At 44.0% G+C, this 22134-nt stretch overlaps 1 protein-coding gene across 1 annotated transcript in view; it reads left to right on the top strand.

The window, feature by feature from the left end:
• The window catches only part of RXRG (retinoid X receptor gamma), a 44812-nt gene that overhangs the window by 15941 nt on the left and 6737 nt on the right, over positions 1-22134 (top strand). Inside the window, exons 3-8 of the mRNA XM_057727444.1 lie at positions 9453-9597; positions 12468-12647; positions 18312-18472; positions 18588-18717; positions 20026-20158; positions 21364-21455. Coding sequence (XP_057583427.1) covers positions 9453-9597; positions 12468-12647; positions 18312-18472; positions 18588-18717; positions 20026-20158; positions 21364-21455 — 841 coding nt within the window. The remainder of the gene's footprint in view (positions 1-9452; positions 9598-12467; positions 12648-18311; positions 18473-18587; positions 18718-20025; positions 20159-21363; positions 21456-22134) is intronic.

Below are 22134 nucleotides of genomic sequence, written 5' to 3'. Positions count from 1 at the left end.
AGGCAGAGCAGCCCCAGAGAACTGATGATGCCTCATGGTCCAGGAGACAATGGCCAAAAGGGAACCACCCCTGTGGTTTCAGTGGCTCAGCCCTGGCTATGATTTCATCGTCTCTCAAGCTGGTTTGTCTTTCATGGGGGTGGACCCCCTTGATTCTTCTCTACTCAGTTCTGGGTGTTTTTTGAGTCACTGACATGCCCGAAGCTCTACGACATGCTATAGGGGATACCGAAATGTTTAGGATGTGGTGTTTGCTCTCCAGGAGCTTACAGTTGAGAGGGGAAATAGGCAGATATGGCACAGGGATAAATCTAGAACAAGGCAGACTGTGTATATACTTGCTGTCTCTGAGACAGAGGTAAAGATTGCAGAAACTCAGGGGGGAAAATAACCTTACTTTCATTCCTGGTGCCTTCCACTACGACAGAGGCAAAGATATATGTTCATGGTAGACACTGTTTTGCTTGGTCTGAGGAAACTACAGGATGACCAGATGCTGTTTCCTTCCTTCTAGTGATGTCACACTGAGATCATCAACCTTCCCCTTTTGTAGTGGTCAGCTATTGCTGTAATGATGCTGTGTAACCAACAATCCCCGAATTGCCATAGCTTACAAAAACACATAATTTTTTCTTATTCACAAGTTTATGTGTTGACTAGGAAGGTTCTATTTCAGATGGTGGGGTGAGCTGGGCTAGGCTGCAGCCTATGTGCAGGTAAACTTCTTATGTCCCAGACTAAAGGAGCAGCAGCTACTTAGGGCATGCTTTTCTCAAGGTATCTCCCGGGAGTGTGAAGTCTAAAATCAGGAAAACATAGTGACGTCTCTGCTCACAGCATGTCCATTAATATCCCATTGGCCTAAGAAAACTGTACAACTGACTCCAACATTGATGGGACAGGGCAAGAGTTTGTCCCTGTTTTAGTGAGAGGAACTACAAAGACACAATGCAAAGGATGTGAAGAATTAGGAGGAATGAAGAATTAGGAACAATAATCCCATCTACTACACTCTCCTCTCTCTCTGTACTGGTATCTCACTACTGGGCCAGGGTCCCTCTTGCCTCAACCACCAGCACATCTAGCAGCAGAATTAGTCGGTCCTGAAGTCCCCTTTGAATTTATAGTTTGGAGAAGAGTCAGAACTCCCATTGTGTTAGCATTTCTTACTGCTACAAAGAGAATTTCAGAAACTATCCATAGAGTCCTTTCCAAGACACTTCATGTGCTCAGAGTCTGAAAGCAAATCCACGTGGAGTCACAGAATTTTACAGCTAGTAAAAACCTCAGAAATTTTTCATCTATGGATTAGAGACTCTGGAGAAGACCTTAGTGATCATCGACTGCAGGGATTACAGGAGCCAAGGGCCAGACAAGCCACACAGGTGGGTGAATGAAGCTGGTGGGGTCTGTAGAGAGCTGCCCTCCTCCCTTGAAGCCATTCAAATTCAAAGACATAAAGTACTCCATGGGCCATGCAGAGTACTTCTGTGGGTTCCATTTGGCTAGCGCTTTTAACCCCAATTTGTAATCTAATGGTTCTCACCTGTAGGATCTTTCTCAGGGTACCCATTTCTCCCTCATCCCATATTGTGGCCCTTGTCCAGGTTGTAAAAGCCCCACAGAGGATTCTAACCGCCCTATTTCTGCCCAGCTGAGAACCACGAATTCCACCCAAGTCCTTCATCCCACATAGGTTCAGCGGGCTCAGGTGGTGTGTCCAGCCTCACACAACCAGTCACAGCAGAGCCAGGGTTAGAACCCAAGTCTCCGCACTCACAGTCTTCACGATGCCGCATTTGCCTAATGTTGTGGTGTGTTCTGACTTAACCAGTGGCCCCAGAACCTTCCCATTGGCTGCCAAGGATTCAAAGATGAACCAGCCGTGCTAACAAGGAGTCTCGTAGGGGCTGTGGCACATCAAGCGGGTAAACTGCGACATTGTGTGTGCTGTCACAGGTGCAGGGACAGAACCGAAGGGAGTGTGGGAAAGGGCCCTGTGGGTTTCTGGTTGTGTGTTTCCTGAGGATGTCAATCTCTCAGAGGAGTGGGGACCGGACGGCGGTGGGGAGGGACGTGGATTTATGCCACTCTCACCCACTGTCATCAGCAGAGCTGATGACACCCTACCCTTCAGAATGTGGGACCCTGAAGAGATTTGTTAATTCATTTTCACTCATGTGAATGGATTCCAGGAAGGCAGGTCAAAATCAATAGGTTAGAGACAGAAGAGAGGTTGAAGTTCTGGGATGAAAGTGAAATTTTGCAAAGGACATTCACATTCATTGAAATTATTTAGTGGGACCTGCTCTGTATCAGTCACTATTTGACACTGTTCTAGGTTCTGGGGATAAGCACTGAATAAGTCTTTACTTTTACGGCAAATATGGTGCAGCAGTCAAGACAGAAAAACCAAACAGATGAACCAGATAGTTTCCAATGGCAGGCATTATATCCATAAAGAAATGAAGCAAAGTGGTGCCCAGTGACAGGGCTTGTGGGTGGGAAGGGGGCAAGGCACCAGCTCTCCGAGGCTGCTTTCAGCAACCACACTCCAGTCTAATTGAGCCAACCCTGGCCAGTAAATTCAGCTTCACAGCCGTGTAAGTGGCAGGGCCGCTATTCCTGGACCATATGTCTGTACAGAGGGATTGGGGTTGAAAGGTCAGCTGAAAGCTTTGGTCCTGGCCAACTGGGCTGTGTGCAGAGGCCGGGGCCAAGTTTGGCTTTGGGAGCTATATTAAGCTTGCCAAGCACTGGTGAAGCTCAGCAGCCCCAGACACTGAGCAGTGTTTGGGGCTTGGGTTCTGGAACCACACGGCAGTGACACTTTGCCCAATTAACTAGATGACACAGGACGTGTAGTGCCCTCGGTGTTAGCCACGGTGCGCTGGACTCTGAACACTCTGGACAGACGATTCCTATGCATCCTGACTTTCTTGCCCGGGATTGAGTCTGAGTGGGACTTATACGGGAAACATGGCCTTCTGTGACCTGGGTCTAGGGTGAGTGCAATTTGGGGATGAAGGGAGGAGGGAGGCGCTCGGAATGGGAGCCGCAGGCAGGGTGTCTTGTTCTGTGCTCTGTCTTCCCAGTGTTTGAGCTTACTTTTTTTTTTTTTTTTCCTCTTGTTGGATTTTCAGTCTTGAAGAATAAAGAGGAATGAACTGATACTCAGAAGGCAGGGACTGGGTACCCTTTTGCACACCACTTTAGCTTATACTAATATCAGTTCTTTTTTCTCTATGGGGGGGTAACACATTTGCTTTGATGGGATTTTTATGAATATCAAAGGCAATGTGGATTTGAAAAATCACTTCTTAAGCGCTTATGATGCTCTATGGCAATAAGGTGGTATTATTATCAATATACCTAGGTGATATATCATGCACCTAGGTGATGTATATTACACACCTACATGATCGTCGATTCAGGTGTGTGTACTTTGTTGTTGAAAGGTTCTAGAGAAGTTCATTTCAACAATCATTCATTGCACTAAGCACTGGAGATTTAAAAATGTATAAGACTCAATCCCTTCCCTGGGGAGTATCTAAGTGGAGTAGGCAATTTCCTAAAACACCAAATATATAATTGAGAAGATATTTATGCAGCTTTCAGACAGAATGATCTAGATCACATTTTTCTGAGTGTGTGTGTGTGTGTGTGTGTGTGTGTGTACGTAATGCTACATTTTTGTAAGTATGATGTCGGTTGGCTGGTCCCCAAAGCAGGCCCTACATTTGGAAAGCTCCTACCTCATTCTCCTCTCCTGACCCTGCTACCTGACCTGGGTTCTGACCCTGATAATTCCTGCCCAGGTAGTGATTGATAACCAAATTATTATCCTTTCAGATGTTTGCATTTTTTACAGAGAATACTTTGATAATAAAAATTGCAAATGTTAGAACGACAACAGACCTTAAAGATCATCTTGTTTAATGATTTTTTTAAAAAAGCCATAAAGTCTTTCCTTCAAGTGAAAGCACGTTTGGAGGCCATTACATGTCAAATAAAAACAGGCCTGGTGAATTAGAGGTGGGAGACGTGAAGGCTTCTTACTCAACCTCCCCACCCCTTGCCACGCACACACTCTGAGCTCAAAAACCACTGCTCTAGTCTGTGGATGAGGAAACAGAGTCTCTACGTGAAATCATCCAGTCCAGATCACACAGCAAGGAAGTGGCAGGTCCAGGCTTTGTACTTTTCATGACAAAGACCCTCACTTGATTAAAGAAATGTCACTCTAAGGAGTCCACTCGCTGGAAGAGGAGTGCTTGCCTGCAGCCTGCCTGGCTGGCCACATATCTGCCTTGAGTGGAATAATTTGGGCTGAAAGCAGCTCAGAAATGTGGGACTCGATGTTCCGTGATGGCTCCAGGCATCCAGATGCATTCGGTCCTTGGCTGAGGGTCTGCAAATGGAAGATAGGCCAGCCAAGTGCATTTCTCTTCTGTTCTCAGGAGCAGCCAGCCGCCTGGTAAATCCCAGCTCTAAAGTGCTCACTTCAGCAGAGCTGCTTCTAATGGAACATGACAGCTGGGGCTGCGGGACTGGGGACCAGACAGCTAATGGGTTTGAGCTCTGGTGGTCGCCTTCAATTTCATCTACCATTGCTCTGAGCCCACACAAACCCCAAGCCAGCAAAGAGGCTGATGGAGATGAGGGCATCCACACACCTGTCCCAACCACTGCCTCCCACTGCCATCCCAACTCAGGAAGAGGAGGGGTGTGGAGAGGGGCTGCTGGGAGACAGTGACCAGAAGCAAGTCAGCTCCTCTGGGGGCTCGTTGCCAATGAGGTGGGGCAGGAAGCAACTGGGGCAGGGATGGTGTGGGGGGTCTCCTGCCCCACAAGACAGACAAGGTGGGGAAGGAGGAATGATGACCTGGGACCCAGGGGCCCGGGGTTCCAGCTCCAACTTGTGAGATCTGGGAAGACACCTAACCTGGTACCTGGGCAGGTGCAGTAGTCTTGGGTGCCTCTCTCCTCCAGTCTTTCCTCATGTTACTGCCTCATACTTTGAGGGCATTTTTCCTCTGCTGGAAACCTCATGGCTTCTCATTGCCTCTCAGATTAAATCCACTCTCTTTAGCCGGGCAGTCAAGCCTCGGGCTCTGTCACAGCCCACCTCCCAGCCTAGTCCCCCATCCACCCACCGGACACAAATACCTGGGTTTCCCTCCAGGCCTTTGTTGTCAAAACCTTTTGCCCATCACTGGCCCATCCAAATCCCACCCGTTTTTTAAAGCTGTCAAGTCTCAGATCAAATGCTCCTTCCTTCAGGACATCTTTCCTAAACTCAGCTGCTTTCTTAAATGATCCAAACCGGCTTTTAATCTCATGGATGCCAGCTTCTTGGGCTAATGCCTGCATCTTCTTCCTTTTTTTATCCCAGTAGGATTTCTGAATGAACGAACAATTATGCCCACTTTACAGCTCAATTTCCTCATCTGAAAAATAGGAAAACCTCACAGGGTTGTTGTGAGGATTAAAAGAGTTAATTAGTGCTGGGCAAACTTTCCTTGAATGGTAGCACTAAGAGTAGCAACAACAATAATTATGGTTCTGTGATTGCTGTGGGCTGGAGGTAGTGGATCTGGTCCTGTTGGAGATGCGAGTGGGAGAGGAAGGTGAGTGAGGGTCCCCTGAGCCCCAGGTGATGGTGTCCTTCTCCTTATTCCCATGACCTTTCTTATCCATCTGAGGATTTGTGGACACAGTCATGGTCAGTTGGAGGGCTCTTTTTTGAGGATCATATCTAAAATACATCCCTTTCACAGGGTGCATCTAAGTGCTCATAACTGTTTCCTTGAGGCACTCAGAATTCCTAACACATAGTGGCCCTCAGGCCACTTCTGGATGTGGGGTTCTGGAATTAATTTTTTCCAAAAGCTCCCAGGTGTGCATCTGGGGGTGAGAACCACTGTATTGCACCAAAACAAAGCAAAATACTGAATATAAGATCTGGATGTCTTGTATTAGCCTTGTAAAAAGAGGAGGGAGCAGGAGGAGGAGGAGGAAAAGGAGGAAAAGGAGAGAGAATTCTCCCATCACATATGTGTTTTCATCCCTCATATGAATTAATTTTTTAAAATTCCTGGTGACTTTGATTTCAAAGCAAGGCCCTGAAAGCTGTCTTTTCTTTTTTCACATCCCTTACAGCATTTAACCCAGAGCCTCTACCCACCTCCTGTGCTCAATAAATATTTGCTTAGTGAATTGAAAAGCTAGTAAATTTAGAAGGAACCTCACAGGCTCTGTTGTATTTTATGTTTTATTGATGGTTCCTTCTGTCCCAAAGGCCTTGAACAGAGAAGAAAACCCTACTTTTGGTTCAGTTTGGGAACTATAGTCACTTCAGTTACACTATATGATTCAGAAGTTACACAGACCATGGAGAAGTCAGTGGGCCTTCCCTTAAACCCCTAGATATTCACCAGGTGCCTCTACTGGGCACTTAAAGTCACACATAATCAACACCACATTTGTCTGAATGTACTTGGGAGTGTTCTTCGTTTTCGTGTGCGTTCTGACGCCTCAGTGAGATTGGGATCATTTTTGAGGAATGAGAGACAGACCTACATTTCATATCTCCCTTCACAGTGCCTAGAATGTTGACCTGTACCCACGGGTACAGAAAAGCTGCTGATTGGATGACTGGCTCACATCTATTAACTTTTCTAAACAGATAGCAGCGACTTCTCAGTCACCCCCAGAAGCGCTGGGAGACAGGGAGGTGGTGGTGGTTATCTGTGATGAGGGGAGAGGAAAGGGACATATGCAACATTCCTTTATTCGGCCATTCACTTCTACCAACTCCCTCCCAGTGCTGCATGCACGTCAGGCACCGGGAAGACAAGGCAGCCGGTCTCTAGCTCTAAAGATTTTATATTTTCATGGGAAGATATTTGTTCCTTACAGACACGTTCAAAAACATGACCTGGGACTTTTAACCTAATTCTTGGTGCTACTGCAATGCTTTGGGCATTCGGCTTAGCACCTTCAGTAGGCTCATTGAGATGACCCCTACGCATATCTTCTCTTTCATTTCACTACGAACTTCTTAAGAGTGTGCGTTTTATTTACCTATGTGCCCCAGAGCCTGGCCCAGTGCCTGACATGGTGAGTACTTGTGAATGACTATTGATTCACTCAACAAATGGATTTGCATATTTTACTTGGTTCTCTCCAGTCTAAGTCTTTTGCCTGAGGGCCATAGCTCCCCTTGGAGCACTGCTGAATAGGCAGGAGGTAGTTAATAAAAATTTAAAAAATACACAGAAGACTTGTCCTAAGTGTGCTGTCCAGTGTGGATTTCTAGCTCAAATAAAACATGAGTAAAATGAGTAAAAGCTGAGAGCTCTGATGTAGATGTGTTGCCATTTTCAGTTTCGGTTTCGGCAATTAGAAATGACTTAGTTCCTCCAGGCTACTCTTTTTTTTCCCCTCAGATCTTTATTGGAGTATAATTGTTTTACAGTGTTGTGCAGTTTCCGTTGTACAACATATTGAATCAGCTATATTTGCACATATATCCCCATATCCCCTCCTTCTTGAGCCTCCCTCCCCTCCTCCCTATCCCACCCCTCTAGGTCATCACCAAGCATCGAGTTGATCTCCCTGTGCTATGCAACTGCTTCCCATTAGCTATCTATTTTACACTTGGTAGTGTATGTATGTCAGTGCTACTCTCTCCCTTCGTCCCAGCTTCCCCTTCCCCTCATGTCCTCAAGACCATTCTGCGTCTTTATTCTTATCTTGCCCCTAGGTTTGTCAGTACCTTTTTTGTTTCTTTAGATTCCATATATATGTGTCAGCATATGGTATTTGTTTTTCTTTTTCTGGCTTACTTCACTTTCTATGACAGACTCTAGGTCCGTCCACCTCACTATGAATAACTCAATTTCATTCTTTTTTATGGCTGAGTAATATTCCATTGTATATATGTGCCACATCTTCTTTATTCATTCATCTGTTGATGGACATTTAGGTTGCTTCCATGTCCTGGTTATTGTAAATAATGCTGCAATGAACATTGGGGTACATGTATCTTTTTGGATTATGGTTTTCTCAGGGTATATACCTAGTAGTGGGATTGCTGGGTCATATGGTAGTTCTATTTTTAGTTTTTTAAGGAACCTCCATACTATTCTCCCTAGTGGCTGTTCCAATTTACATTCCCACCAACCGTGTAGGAGGGTTCCCTTTTCTCCACACCCTCTCCAGCATTTATTGTTTCTAGATTTTTTGATGATGGCCATTCTGACCAGTGTGAGGTGATACCTCATTGTAACTTTGATTTGCTTTTCTCTAATGATTAATGATGTTGACCACATTTTCATGTGTTTGTTAGCCATCTGCATGTCTTCTTTGGAGAAATATCTATTTAGGTCTTCTGCCTATTTTTGGATTGGGTTGTTTGTTTTTTGATACTGAGCTGCATGAGCTGGTTGTATATTTTGGAGATTAATCCTTTGTCTGTTGCTTCATTGGCAAGTATTTTCTCCCATTCCGAGGGCTGTCTTTTTGTCTTGTTTACGGTTTCTTTTGCTGTGCAAAAGCTTTTAACTTTCATTAGGCCCCATTTGTTTTGTTTTTTTTTCTTTGTTTTTATTTCCATTATTCTAGGAGGTGGGTCAAAAGGATCTTGCTGTCATTTATGTCAAAGAGTGTTCTGCATATGTTTTCCTCTAAGAGTTTTATAGTGTCTGGCCTTACATTTAGGTCTTTAACCCACTTTGAGTTTATTTTTGTGTATGGTGTTAGGAAGTGTTCTAATTTCATTCTTTTACGTGTAACAGTCTAGTTTTCCCAGCACCACTTATTGAAGAGGCTGTCTTTTTTCCATTGTATATTCTTGCCTCCTTTGTCAAAGATAAGGTGCCCATATGTGGGTGGGTTTATCTCTGGACTCTCTAACCTATTCCACTGATCTATATTTCTGTTTTTATGCCAGTACCATACTGTCTTGATCACTGTAGCCATGTAGTATAGTCTGAAGTCAGGGAGCCTGATTCCTCCAGCTCTGTTTTTCCTTCTCAAGATTGTTTTGGCTATTCAGGGTCTTTTGTATTTCCATACAAATAGTAAAATTTCTTGTTCTAGTTCTGTGAAAAATGCCATTGGTAATCTGATAGGGATTGCATTGAATCTGCAGATTACTTTGGGTAGTAGAGTCATTTTCACAGTGTTGATTCTTCTAATCCAAGAACATGGTATATCTCTCCATCTGTTTGTATCATCTTTGATTTCTTTCATCAATGTCATGCTACTCTTTTTTCTCCCTTAAATTTACATCCCTCATAGGCAATTTTAGATACTCTGTACATGGAAACTACTTCTTGAAGCAGAACTCACTTTTTTTTTTTTCTCAAGGATGGCCTTGTTGCCTTCTTCCTTGGGGATTGGGTTTACCCTGGCTCTGTGTTTTATGGTATTTTTTTCTCTTGCAGCTAAATGTGGTCAACAGTGTCAGCCTTTCAGAGGACATCAAGCCCTTACCAGGGCTTCCTGGCATTGGAAACATGAACTACCCATCCACCAGCCCTGGATCTCTGGTTAAACACATCTGTGCCATCTGTGGGGACAGATCCTCAGGTATGTACAGAAGCAGACACCCCTCCTAAGTGCCCCATGCAATGGGGGTCCCAGAGAAGACACCTCTTCCACTACCCACTTGGCTCCTTTGTACCCAATGAGAGAGAAAGGGTCCTTTAAGATGGTCCAGCTTGGGGCACAAGCTGTAAATTTCTGTCACTGCAGTCTTGATGAATTTAAGGCATGATTTCATTTGGGGGGATTAGATATAGGAAATATTTCAGAAGCCCATCTCTCGAGTTACTGTGTTGCGTGTGTATCTGGGATAGAGAAGCTGTTGTGATGAGCAAGTATCTCAAGCTAGGGTCTCTTTAATTTAAAAAAATATTTTTATAATTCTAAAAATAATATCCCAACACAGGAAATGTGGGAGAACTAGAAAAGTACCAGTGAAAACTAAAAAAGTTATCTATAGTGTCCCTAACGAAGATAGACCCTTTGATATTTTAGCAAATTTCCTTCTACCACATTCTAGGTTTTTAACATATTTCCATAGGTAGATATAAGTGTGTTTTCACTGATTTCATCTTCTTTGATCCTCTTCCATTTTTGCCCAAATTATTTCTTTCCTGACTTGTTTTCCTACCTCTCCGTCATTTCTGCGCACCCCACCCCATCTCAACAATTTTGATGACATTTGAATCTCTGATTTGATGAATGAGAAGAGGAAGACGATTCTTTTCTATAGCTATCTATGATAGCTGACAATATTTTCTCATCTTTTATTGCCACCAAAGTCATTGCTAAATGTCACTCCATTGAAAGTGCCCAGTGCCTGGAACTTGGCTACACGACTGTTGTTTGCTTGTTCTCAAAAAGTTGTTTCCAAATCATGCAGACTTGGCTATTGCCATAGCAACAGAATTCCAGCCATACCCTGACAGAGAATTTTTTCCGCTATGGTTTAGTTGAAAGTTGGGTGGTTCATTCCTATATGGAAGAACCATGAGAAGGACAAATTGGTCCCATGTCTTTTTTTTTGTTTTCTATTTCTTTAATTTTGTATCTATACAAGATGATGAATGTTCTCTAAACTCACTGTAAAAATCATTTCATGATGCATATAAGTCAAATCATTATGCTGTACCCTAAACTTATACAGTGCTGTATGTCAATTAAATCTCAATAAAATAGAAGAAAAAAAGAAAATATTTTAGATTGGGAAATTTAAAATACGTAACAACCCAATACCAAAAAAAAAAATAAAGTTCAAGAAAAAACTTTCCACTTCTACTTCCACTTTGCCTTCTGAAGAAGCTGCATGAACAGAAGCTTTTATTTGCTTTTTAGATTAATTTAATCTCAGGGCGTAACACAGAACCTGGTGGTCCCATGTTTCTTAAAGACAAATACTTCAGAGCTGAGAGCATTAGGTTCTTTGGGCCCAAGATGAAATCCCATATTTATTATTGCTATGAGTTCAGTAAATTAGTATAGTCAACTGATCAGGCACAGATTAACTTCATTAATAGGCTATCTCTAGCCACCATTGCATCTTAGATTGGCTTCCTCTGAAATGCAAGCTTCTGGGATGCAGATATTTCCACTGGTTGGTTCTCAGGGACTTCAAGTTCACTTCAATATCAGCCTAAATACAACCAAGTTAGAAAGTCATGTCAGGCCTATAACTAAACAACATCACATGTCACATGCAAGAATCAGACATAGACATGTTTTGAATGATCTATTTCATTATATTTTTCAAGTTCCACAGTTCCAATCCATTGAGCATAGCTGCATGGTGTGTAGTATTGGGAAGACTCCTACTTAGAAAGAGTATGGTGACTGATTTTTGATGCCTTTGTGGGCATGGGTGTGGTGGCCTTCCTGACACAAATTAGCCATCTCTGGCTGAGATCATGAGAAACTGGATGTGTGGAACAGGTAATAAGGGCAACGAAACATAAACCAGATTATTCTGGATCAAGCAAAACCATCTTCCATCAGATCTTTATGTCACATCTCAAGATTACATGTCATAGTATGCCATAAAGATCATATACTAATGTATTCCTCCAATAGGTAATAGTATTTGAAAAATTTATAACTCAGGTTCTTGTTCATAGTATATGATAGAGGATACTTTTAAGTGAGATTCATAAGTCCTTGGGCTTCAATTTTGAGGAAACATGAGTGAAGCCGAGGTTCTTTCCTGCTAGATAACATGTAACAAGAGTAAATTTTTTTTTTCTTATGTATACTAATGTCTTGAATGAAGGCAGAACATTTTGCTTAAATAAGCATAAGAATCAGGCTTCCCTGGTGGCGCAGTGGTTAGGAATCTACCTGCCAATGCAGGGGACACGGGTTCGAGCCCTAGTCTGGGAAGATCCCACATGCCACGGAGCAACTAAGCCTGTGCACCACAACTACTGAACCCATGTGCCACAGCTACTGGAGCCCATGCACCTAGATCCTGTGCCCTGCAATAAGAGAGGCCACCGTGGTGAGAAGCCTTCACACCACAACGAAAGAGTAGCCCACACTCTCCACAACTAGAGAAAGCCTGTGCAGCAACAAAGCGCCAACACAACCAAAAAATAAATTAATTAATTAATTAAAAAAATAGAGTTGCCCTGTTACATAAATGTAAGCAAAATCTTAGGTCAGGACTTCTCTAATAATGCTCTCTGGACTTAGCGATTCCAGAAAATCACTTCCAGAGGGTAGACCCAAGGAAGGGCGGATTTACCCTGCCTTGGTCTGGCTCCTGTGATCAATCTGCGTTCCCTGCTAGTTAATCTTTGCTTCCAGCCCCATTGCCTAAGTGATGTGCCAATTTCCCTGGGGGAGAGCCAAGGGGTGCTTTTGAATGAAAGACCCAGATAAACACAGGAACAATTTATGGAATGTCCTTTTCTTGTGACCAGGAAAGCACTACGGTGTGTACAGTTGTGAAGGCTGCAAAGGGTTCTTCAAGAGAACCATAAGGAAAGACCTCATCTACACGTGTCGTGATAATAAAGACTGCCTCATTGACAAGCGTCAGCGCAACCGCTGCCAGTACTGCCGCTATCAGAAGTGCCTTGTCATGGGCATGAAGAGGGAAGGTGAGGCTCCCCACTACTCCTCCCTGCACTCAGGGGAGAGCAGATTGCATATAAATAATGGAAATAAATACAGGATAGAGGAAAGAGCCCTCTAGGCTGGATTATGTGGAAGGAGTTTGGAGCAGAGACTGGAATGACTTTGTGTACCGTGATTTCTCCAGTATTGCACGTAAATGCCTCCTGCCCTGGTAAGTGTGTACCCCCTGAGCAGAGAGAGCAGGAGTGTCCTCCTTCTCTACGTTCAACCTACCCTCTCCCGGACCTCAGGTGATGGTCCAAACTGGACCCTCTCTCTCGTTCTTCCAATAGCCAGGCAGCATCAGAACTGAGGTCTGGGGGTCCTTGTGTGCTGCCCTATAGTCAGGCTGACCTTCTGGGCGTAGCTGACTTCTCCCCACTAATCCTCACTCTGGGGAAGCCTGCTGGTTTGATTAATCTCTCTGGGCTTTTATAACCTTGGTCTGCTACAAATCCTCTGAGATTGGTGTATTTCAAAGTCTCTGGGGATTATTGGCATTACCAATAATCAGACTTAGCCTTCTCATTCAGAGAGATCATCACTGCATGTTTTTAAAATGTTACATCTTTCAAAGTTACAGTGTGGGTTAGCTGGGTTGTTGCAGAAAAAAGAAATCTAAAAGTGATTTCTGATTATGTACAAGATCAAAAAGTCCTTCCACAAAGAAAAACAAAAAAATAAAATAAAATAAAATCTTTCCATTAAGTAACATGAATAAATTGAATTGGGCAGTTAATTAGCTAGTGAACTCAAGCAAGTATAGGGTGTAAGTGGTGAATCTTAATAGATTTCAGAGTAAGGAGGTCCTGCCTCTTTCTCTAGGAAATGGGAACAAGGCTTTTAGCCACTCTCAGGTGTCTCCTTATTCTTGAAGAACTTCTTTTCTGCAAGGAGGTGGGAGGCTGACTAAAAAAATCAATGAAGGAAAAGTATGAGCCCCTTCTAAAAGAGAATGCTACCAAGAAGAAAAAATGGTATTCTTAGCACGTTTGAGATGGAGGTGGCCCTTGAGAATAGCTTAATAACCTTAACCATTCTACAGCTGAGGTAACAGGCTTGGACTGGTGGAGTGAGTTTTCCAAGGTTCGAAAGGTAGGTGATGATGAACAGAGACTAGGATTTCTCACTCCCAGGTCAGAACTCGCCTCACATCTCTCCTCCTGCCAGGGTGTGAAGGGGCTCTGGAACTAAGGATGGGATCTCAAACTGACAGACCCAAATCTGCCCTCCTAGACTGTTCATCACATGGTGCTCCCCTTTTTAGGAAATAGCCATTTTTCAGTGGCTCACACCAAAAGCAGTTGGACCCTCTTTTTCTTTCATACCATATTTAATGGGTCAGGAAATCTTGTCTCTTTCTCAAGAGATGTTCAGAATCTTTCCATGTCTCACCATTTGTACTGGTATCACCAAGCCACCATTCTTTTTTGTAATCATACAAATAGGCTCCTAAGAAGGTTCCCTGCTTCCATCTTTATCTTCCTTCAGTCTCTCCTTATCAGAGCAACCAGAGTGAGGCTTTGAACAAGTGGGTCAGGTGAAGCCTCTCCTCCGCCAAAACCCTCTGATGCCTTCCCTTCTTGCTCAGAAAAAAAGGCAAAATCCTGGTTATGACTTTAAGGTTGTACATGGTCTGGCTGCCCTGTGCCTCTCTGCTCCAGCCTTCCTAGTCTCTTTGCTGGGCCATCAGGGATGCTCCCGCCTTAGGGCCTTTGCACTTACTGTTGTGTCTGCTTGGACTGCCCTCTTCCCAGGTATCTGCATGACTGTCTTCTCCTCCTTCATACCTTTACTTGATTGTCAACTTCTTCATAAAGCTCTGCCTGACTACACTGTCTCAAATTGCATCAACCACCCCTGATACTTTCCAGTCTCTTTGGCACAGCACTTACCACTATCTAACATACTTTAAAATTTTGTCTACAGTCGGTCTCCAAGAAAGCAGGGATATTTTTCCTGCCCTCCTCCCCCCCTCCAATGCTATATCACCAGTGACTAGCACATAGTAGACATTTAAGAAATAATTGTTGAGAGAATAGGTGAGTGATTTAAACTAAATATTGGAATCAGAAGTTTTAGTAATGCAGAAGCTTCTAAAAATGACTCACTCAGTCAGTCATCCATTCATCAAGTATGAATTGGGTGCCTACTTTATGCATGTGTCATACTGGCTGTAGTTGGGCCAACAATTTTCTAGACTGGAACATGTGATGTGAAACATCAGCTGGTGGAGACCTTCTTCTCTTCACCAGGATAGAACTGATAGTCTTTGTAGCTTTCACCACTGTGATAGTCGAAACATAAAATTGATGCCCCAAAGTAAGTCTCCCATCAGCATAGAGCATGACTGCTGCAGATTGAGAATCACCTATACTGGATTCTACTGCTTCACAGTCTAATCCTGTCTCTCAAAACTCAACCCGAATATTTCTGGCTCAGTTAGGGTCAGCGTGGTTCACAGAGCAAACGATGGGAAGCGTGGTTCTTTATTTTAAGTCAAACAGGGACATGTGGATTGTAAGGGCCTGGGCCGTCTTTCTCTTAAACCTAGTATTATTAAGATTCTTTAATAGAAAATTGAGTCCAGTTTTGGTTCCTGCATTAAAAAAAATAATGTGCAGAAATAGGAGTGATGAAAAGCTGAGTAATAAAGATTAGGAAGGGGAAAAGGCCTCTGAGAAATTGCTAAAGCAATTGATGCTATTTACCCTGACAAAGAGAAGGCAAAGAAGTGAATCAATTCCTCATCTCACTGTATGTAGGGTCCCTTCTAAAAAGTTACTGGACAGCCTTTCCTTTGCCACTGTCATTTCTGGCCTTTATTTACAGAATTTGGGGCTCAGTTCAGATACCTTCTTGAAAACAAGTGTAATAAAATCCTGGAACAGATAAAACTGAGTGATACTATGGAATTTGTATTCCTAGAGAGTTGGACAGATAGAAAGAGATAAAATTGGGGTGGGCTGAGAATTCACCTGCCTGAGGCCAGGGTACATAGCGGTGAAGCTGGAATGGACATTTGCTGTTGTCCTATGTAAGACATTTATTTTCTGAAAGAAGAAACAGAGGTTCTGAGAGGCTAGGGTCTTGCCTAAGCTTATATAGCAAGCCAATGGCACAGCTGGTATAGGACTGGGACCCTCTGACTTCTAGGCCACCAAACAATCCTCAGGGGTTCTGGGAAATCTCTTTCCACAATTTTGGTCATATAATGTGGTTTGGGTAGTAAGAGAATGGGTTATTTTTGAGGCAATTTGTGGGCAGCATCTGACATCCCTGTGCGTTTATTAATCCAACCAGCCCAGAGCCTTGGAGGCAGTCCAGGGGGGTTAGAGGTGAGCTCAGGAGGCAGCCAGCCTGGGTCTGCATGCTGGCTTCACCACTTTCTAGTTCTGTGACCTCAGGTGGGTTACCTAACTTCTCTGTGGCTCATAGCACTTCAGAGGGTTCTTGCAGGGGTTAAATGAAATATAATGTCTGTAAAGTGCTGAGCATAATTCTGACATAGAGAAAGAGCTCCATAAAGTTTGGCTATTTTAATACATCACAATAAATATATGTTGGACTAATGGATAATCCTATTTTAGATCCCACTGTCCCCTAAGTGTACCCTGATGTACAGAGTAGCAATAGCTTAAAAATGTCTGCCCCATAGAAGATTTCCTCCAACAACAAATACATGACTCCTCACTCATGACAGTAAGATTTATGGCACAAAAAGGAGAAGTGAATAGCAAAGGATCAGTCGATTAATGGCAAAATTGGAATTAGAATCTAATTCCCAGAAGCCAAGGTTATTTTCTTTGAAGCTTGAAGGTTATTTTCCTTGAGTGTTACAAATCTGTAGAAGAAATCAATTGAGGGCCACGAAAGGGACTTACTTTGCTTTCCCCCATCTTTTCGGATCAAGACAAATAGAAGCTCATTAACCTACCTTAAAAAAAATTAATATAAGAAGCATTCAACTTTAACCAGCAAATCCAATTGATGATAAAAACACATAGGAGAGTTTCTGGATGTTGTCAGTGAAGGAAGGCTAACAGAATGGACAGAAAGAAAGGATGAGGGGGAAAGAGAAACAGGGAGAGGGAGGAAGAGATCAAAAGAGGGGATGGAGAGAGGACCAGAGCAGAGCCTGAGAGTGTAAAGAGAGACCAAGGAGAGGGAAAAATGCTACTTCTCAAAAAACTTTTAAATAATTAATGCACTTAATCTTCATAAAACAATCTCAGTTAAGTACTATACTCCCCATTGTACATATTAGAAAACAGAGGTTTCATCGGTGGAGTCATATGTCTGATGCTACCAGCTAGCAAGTGGTCAGGCCCATTTTGAAAAAGATTTCTTTGACTCCAAGGCACATGATTTTTGCTCTTCTCCCATTTTCTCCTCTGTCCTCTTTCTCTTCTGTTTCTTCTTTTTCTTGCTCCCCTGCTTTAATCTCTCTTTCCTCTCTTCCTTTACTCCTTCCTTGCTACTCTCCGTCCCTCTCAACCCCCTCATCTTGAGGCTTCCTGGCATGTCTCTACTAGAGACCATGATGCATCAGCTGTATTTGCGCTGTCAGACCCTTCTCTGACCTACTTCGAGAGATCAATAATATCACTTGCGTGACAAACTAGATGTCCAGCATCTGGTCCCAGTTCATTCCGCAGCCTTTGTGGCTCCTTCTGCCCTTAGAGAGTAGGAGGTGCCTGGAAGAGTGGACGGCGGGGAGGAAAGGAGAGGCGATGAGAGGTAGAAGTTGCTGATGGAGTAGCTGTCACTGAGGTCCTGCTTGGTCACTGCTTAGAGTACAATTTTCTTGATTCTTAGGATTTTAAAAAATGTGTACCCAATATTGAATTCTGCTTATTGCTACTGTGAATAAGAAGGAAACTGGAGCTTTCGAAAGGATGGAAACTAACCCCATAGAGACTGTTCTCTCAATGAAGAGCACAGAATTGGGGAAGGGGTCCGTCTGACATTCTAACGTACAGACCCAGAGGGTTCCTTGATGAAAACCCTAAGTTTTGGGAATCTGAGAAAATTCCAGCCTCTGCCGTTTCCTGTGTACCCTTCCCCACCCCCCAAATCAGCTTCTGATTCTGAGATGTCATCTAGATGACATCCCTCCACCCTTTCGCTTACTAAATACCCACACGACTCCCTGAAGATCTTCCCTGACAAGTCAGATCAGGTGATGCCGTGTTCAGGCCGATGAACTGGGGGCAGAACTAATGGGACGTGAATGCCAAGGATGATGCACAGGATCTGACAGAGGGAGTTTTTAGAGTAATGTGCTTGTTACTTAACTATTGCATGCTCGCAGTTTACTAGAGGTCGCAGGTGGAGGAAGGATATAGTGGTTCATGAAAAGAAAGGGCAGAATTGGAGGTTATTAAAGCTTAAAATACACGCTTCTTAGAGTGGTCACCAGAATGAACTGGAAAGAATATGGGCTGAAAAAACCCATAGTTTGGCACAGGCGTAAGCAAACAGCTCTGCTTTCTTGATTTCTGCTGTTAACATGAAAGCATCTCTGATCCAATGACAATGATGATGCCCATTTTACAGATGAGAAAATTGAGGCTTAGGGAGGTAACTAACTTTCCCACAGTTGTCCTGGGCATGGGGTAACATCTGCACGTCCTTGTCCCCGCCAGCTGTGCAAGAAGAAAGGCAGAGAAGCCGGGAGCGGGCTGAGAGTGAGGCAGAATGTGCCAGTAGTGGCCATGAAGATATGCCCGTGGAGAGGATTCTGGAAGCTGAACTTGCTGTTGAACCAAAGACGGAATCCTATGGTGACATGAACATGGAGAATTCGGTATGTGGTCTTAGGTTCCATCCGTCTCCCATTTCTTGGATGGGGCTGGAGATGGGGAGGGGGTATGTTTGAGTCCTAGAATCTGTCCCTTCAGAGTACTTTGTTCCTTTTTTAGACAAATGACCCCGTCACCAACATATGTCACGCTGCTGATAAACAGCTCTTCACTCTTGTTGAATGGGCCAAGCGTATCCCCCACTTCTCTGACCTCACCTTGGAGGACCAGGTCATTCTGCTCCGGGCAGGTAAGGGATACCAAGGATCCTTTCTTCTTGGGACAAGCACTTGGGCTGCTATTTTGAAACTACTCTTGGGATCCTAAAAAAAGTGACCTGATGGCATTGTAAGCCATCCAAGCTATGCACCTTGTTGAGACAGGATAACTTTATGTGAGGTTGTTCTTTTTTATATTATTTGTAGGCTCTTAAATTTTGATGGCCCTCCCCAAAACCTTTTTCATTCCCAAATCAAACACTATTTGTTAATGGAGGAGTAAGCCTCTTTCTTTTTTTTAATGTATTTAAACTTTTCTTTTATACTTAATGAAATTTTTATTAGTTTCTACATGCATTTTGTTATCAGAGAAAAGTAACTTTTAAACACACACATAACAATTAAAAAAGTAAGGCAAGTTAGCAAGAAGGGGAGAATTTTCTATTTCAAGAGACTTTTCTGTCCATTGGTTCACTTAAACTGCTTCCTAGAATCCCTATAGTGACCGAGAAAGGACTGTTTTTTTCATGCAAATATTATGAGCCTTTATAATTTGTATTTAATTTTCAAAGACAGTTAATGTTTGTTGAAGACAATCTGAAGCCTCATGATTGTTATGATATTGGAAAACAGAGACATTCCCATTTCACAGGTGAAGTAAGGGAAGCCAAAGATTTTTGCTCAGGCTTGTGCTAGCTGGATTCCAGGGTGCCTTCCTATTTTAAGAGTCTATGTGCTGTAATCTCTCTCGCCTCCCATTTCCGGGACACTGTGCAGTTGACATATGCCAAATCTCCTCTTTGTCACGGAGCCAGCAGGGGAATTTCGTGAAGATTGGCTGAGCCTTGGGAACCAGTCCACTCATTTCATCCCTATTAGATAATGAGCGATCCCTGAGTGTCGGCGGAAAGCTGCTGCCGTGCTGGGTGCTGCTAGACAACGCCTGAGAGATAAAACTAGGTTGTCAGGTCCTGGGGCAGATACTGCAAGGTATACTCACTTTATTCACCATGGCAGCTAACATAGTGACTATTACTCGTTAAGTGTTCAATCCATATTTGTTGATGGACTGGAGGAAAAAAAGAGTCCTGGTCCTCACGCTGCCATTCTGGGCTGCATGGGGGAGACTGCAGGGGATGGGCATAGCCACACATCAGGGGACCCCAGTCTTATCCTTTTTTTCTTCACTAATTAGAGGTGTTGTCTGGAACAAGTTTTTGACCTCCCTGGATTTCTGATACTGCTTTTATTCCAAAGGATAATAATACATGCCTTGGAAGATTATCAGTGAAGCAAGAGGGTGCTCAGGTTTCCTCAAGGTCTCCTTCCTATCCTTGCAGGGTGGAATGAACTGCTGATTGCCTCCTTTTCCCACCGCTCAGTCTCCGTGCAGGACGGCATCCTTCTGGCCACGGGTTTACATGTCCACCGGAGCAGCGCCCACAGTGCCGGGGTTGGCTCCATCTTTGACAGGTGGCTCTCTTCTGCTTCCAACGCTTGAGTGTGTATGTGTGTGTGTGTGTGTGTGAGTACACGTGTGCATGTGTGTACCTGTACCTGTGGGTAGTGCTGGGATGTAGCATGGGCAGCCTAATCAGCTGTACTGGCTGGAAGCAGAAACCATGAAGCACATGAAAACATAAACCTGGGGAATGAGAAAGGTATTAAAAGAAATGTTGATAGAAGGAGATGGAGCCAGTCAGAGGCCAACAGAGTTGCTGGCAGGTGAACGACCCTGTTATCCTTATGGGTTTCCCGGGAAGAGACTGGATGATTGACATTATCTAGTAAGGTTGGGGTGGGGAGTTTGAACTGTTTATCCTAGGGGGCCCGGACGGGAATGAGGGTTTAGGATCTGACTTTAGGAGTCTTGGAAAGAGGAGCTGAGGTTTTTGCTGGACTCTGCACCAGGTTCTCTGGGGGAGGTGGGTTGCAGGAGCAACAGCCTCAGTCTGAGATTCTGTGCCTTAAATGGTGCTAAAGCAAAATTAAGTCAGGTGATTTAAAGAGACAGAAAATGAATGAAGATATATGACTTGGGGGTGACAGGACGGAGAACTGGGAAAGGGGAGTGTAAGGTTGAAAATAGTCTCTCTGACTAATGCCAGGGCCCCATGGTCCCTTTCCAACCCCATCATAAATGGTCTTCCAGGGCCATGCACATGTCCATCTAAAATGTCTCTACTCCTTCCCTGCCTTTTCCCACAACATTTTCCACACGGAGACCAACATGGTCTTCAGTTGACTCAGCCCTCTTGATGGTGCCTGGAGATTTCTACCCTGTCAATGAATGCTGTCCTTTGAATGTTCTTCCAGACATGCAATGCCCTCGCCCTGCTTTGCCTGTCGCATTTCTACCAATTTCCAATTTCTAGGCTGCCTTTCCAGCCCCGCTCCAAGTTCACTGCTTCCTCCCTGGTGTTCCCTGGGGCTTTGATCGTGGCAGTTATTGGCTTTGTGTTGCTGCTGAGTATTGTTTCTGTGTCTGTTTCTTCAATTTAACTGTGAGCTCCTTGAGATCAGGGACTGCATCTCATTCATCTCTGTGCCCCTAGTACCTGGCGCATCGTCTGGAAAATGGGGTGGGTACATAATAAATATTGGTTGCATTCATTTTATCAGCCCCTGGCCTGGTACTTATGATTTTCTCATCACCTGCCATTGTTTCCTGTGCACAGGGTTCTCACTGAGCTGGTCTCCAAAATGAAAGACATGCAGATGGATAAGTCGGAGCTGGGGTGCCTGAGAGCCATCGTGCTGTTTAACCCAGGTGACTGCGTCGTGCTCAGCTCTCCTCCATGGTCGGCCCCCGGTGCCCTGATGTTTTCTAGTCCTCTAGCTCAGCTCAGACAGAGAAGGCAGGGCCAGGAGACCTGTCCTTGGGGAGGACAGAGAGTCAACTCTTCATGGCCTCTGCTCCTCGAGCCATCTTGGAAAGTGTCTCAAGTGGGCGTGGAGTGTGCATGTGTGGGGGCAAGTGGGGAAGATGGGAGATGCCAGAGGCCTAGGATAGTATTAAAGGAGGTGGTAAAAGGTGATCAGGTTCTCCAGTGGGAGACAGAAGTTAGTGAATAAATGCCTCCATCTTCCTTCCCACAGATGGGCAATTCCAAGGTGTATTCCACACAGCTCCTTAGAGGGTCCCTGGGAGATTGAACCCCAGTTGCCCATGGCTGTGATCAGTTCAATAAAGCACACGTGTATTGGCTTTTCTTCCTTCCCTGCTTTGGTCTTTCCAGTCCCTCATTCCTGTTCTTTGGGTCACTGCCTCAGATAAACTATTTGCATGCAAAAAAAAAATGGTCAGGTTCTGCATATATTTTTTGGAAGAGCAAATGGGATGTGCTAATGGATTACACATAGGGTTGAATGAAAAAGAGGCATTAAATATGTGTTCTGGTTTCCTGAACAATTAGAAAAACAGTTTTCATTTACTGAAGTGGGGGTTC

The sequence above is a fragment of the Hippopotamus amphibius genome, chromosome 3 (genome assembly GCF_030028045.1).
Source record: "Hippopotamus amphibius kiboko isolate mHipAmp2 chromosome 3, mHipAmp2.hap2, whole genome shotgun sequence".
Lineage (NCBI taxonomy): Eukaryota > Metazoa > Chordata > Mammalia > Artiodactyla > Hippopotamidae > Hippopotamus > Hippopotamus amphibius.
This window is presented reverse-complemented; position numbering and strand designations above follow the sequence as displayed.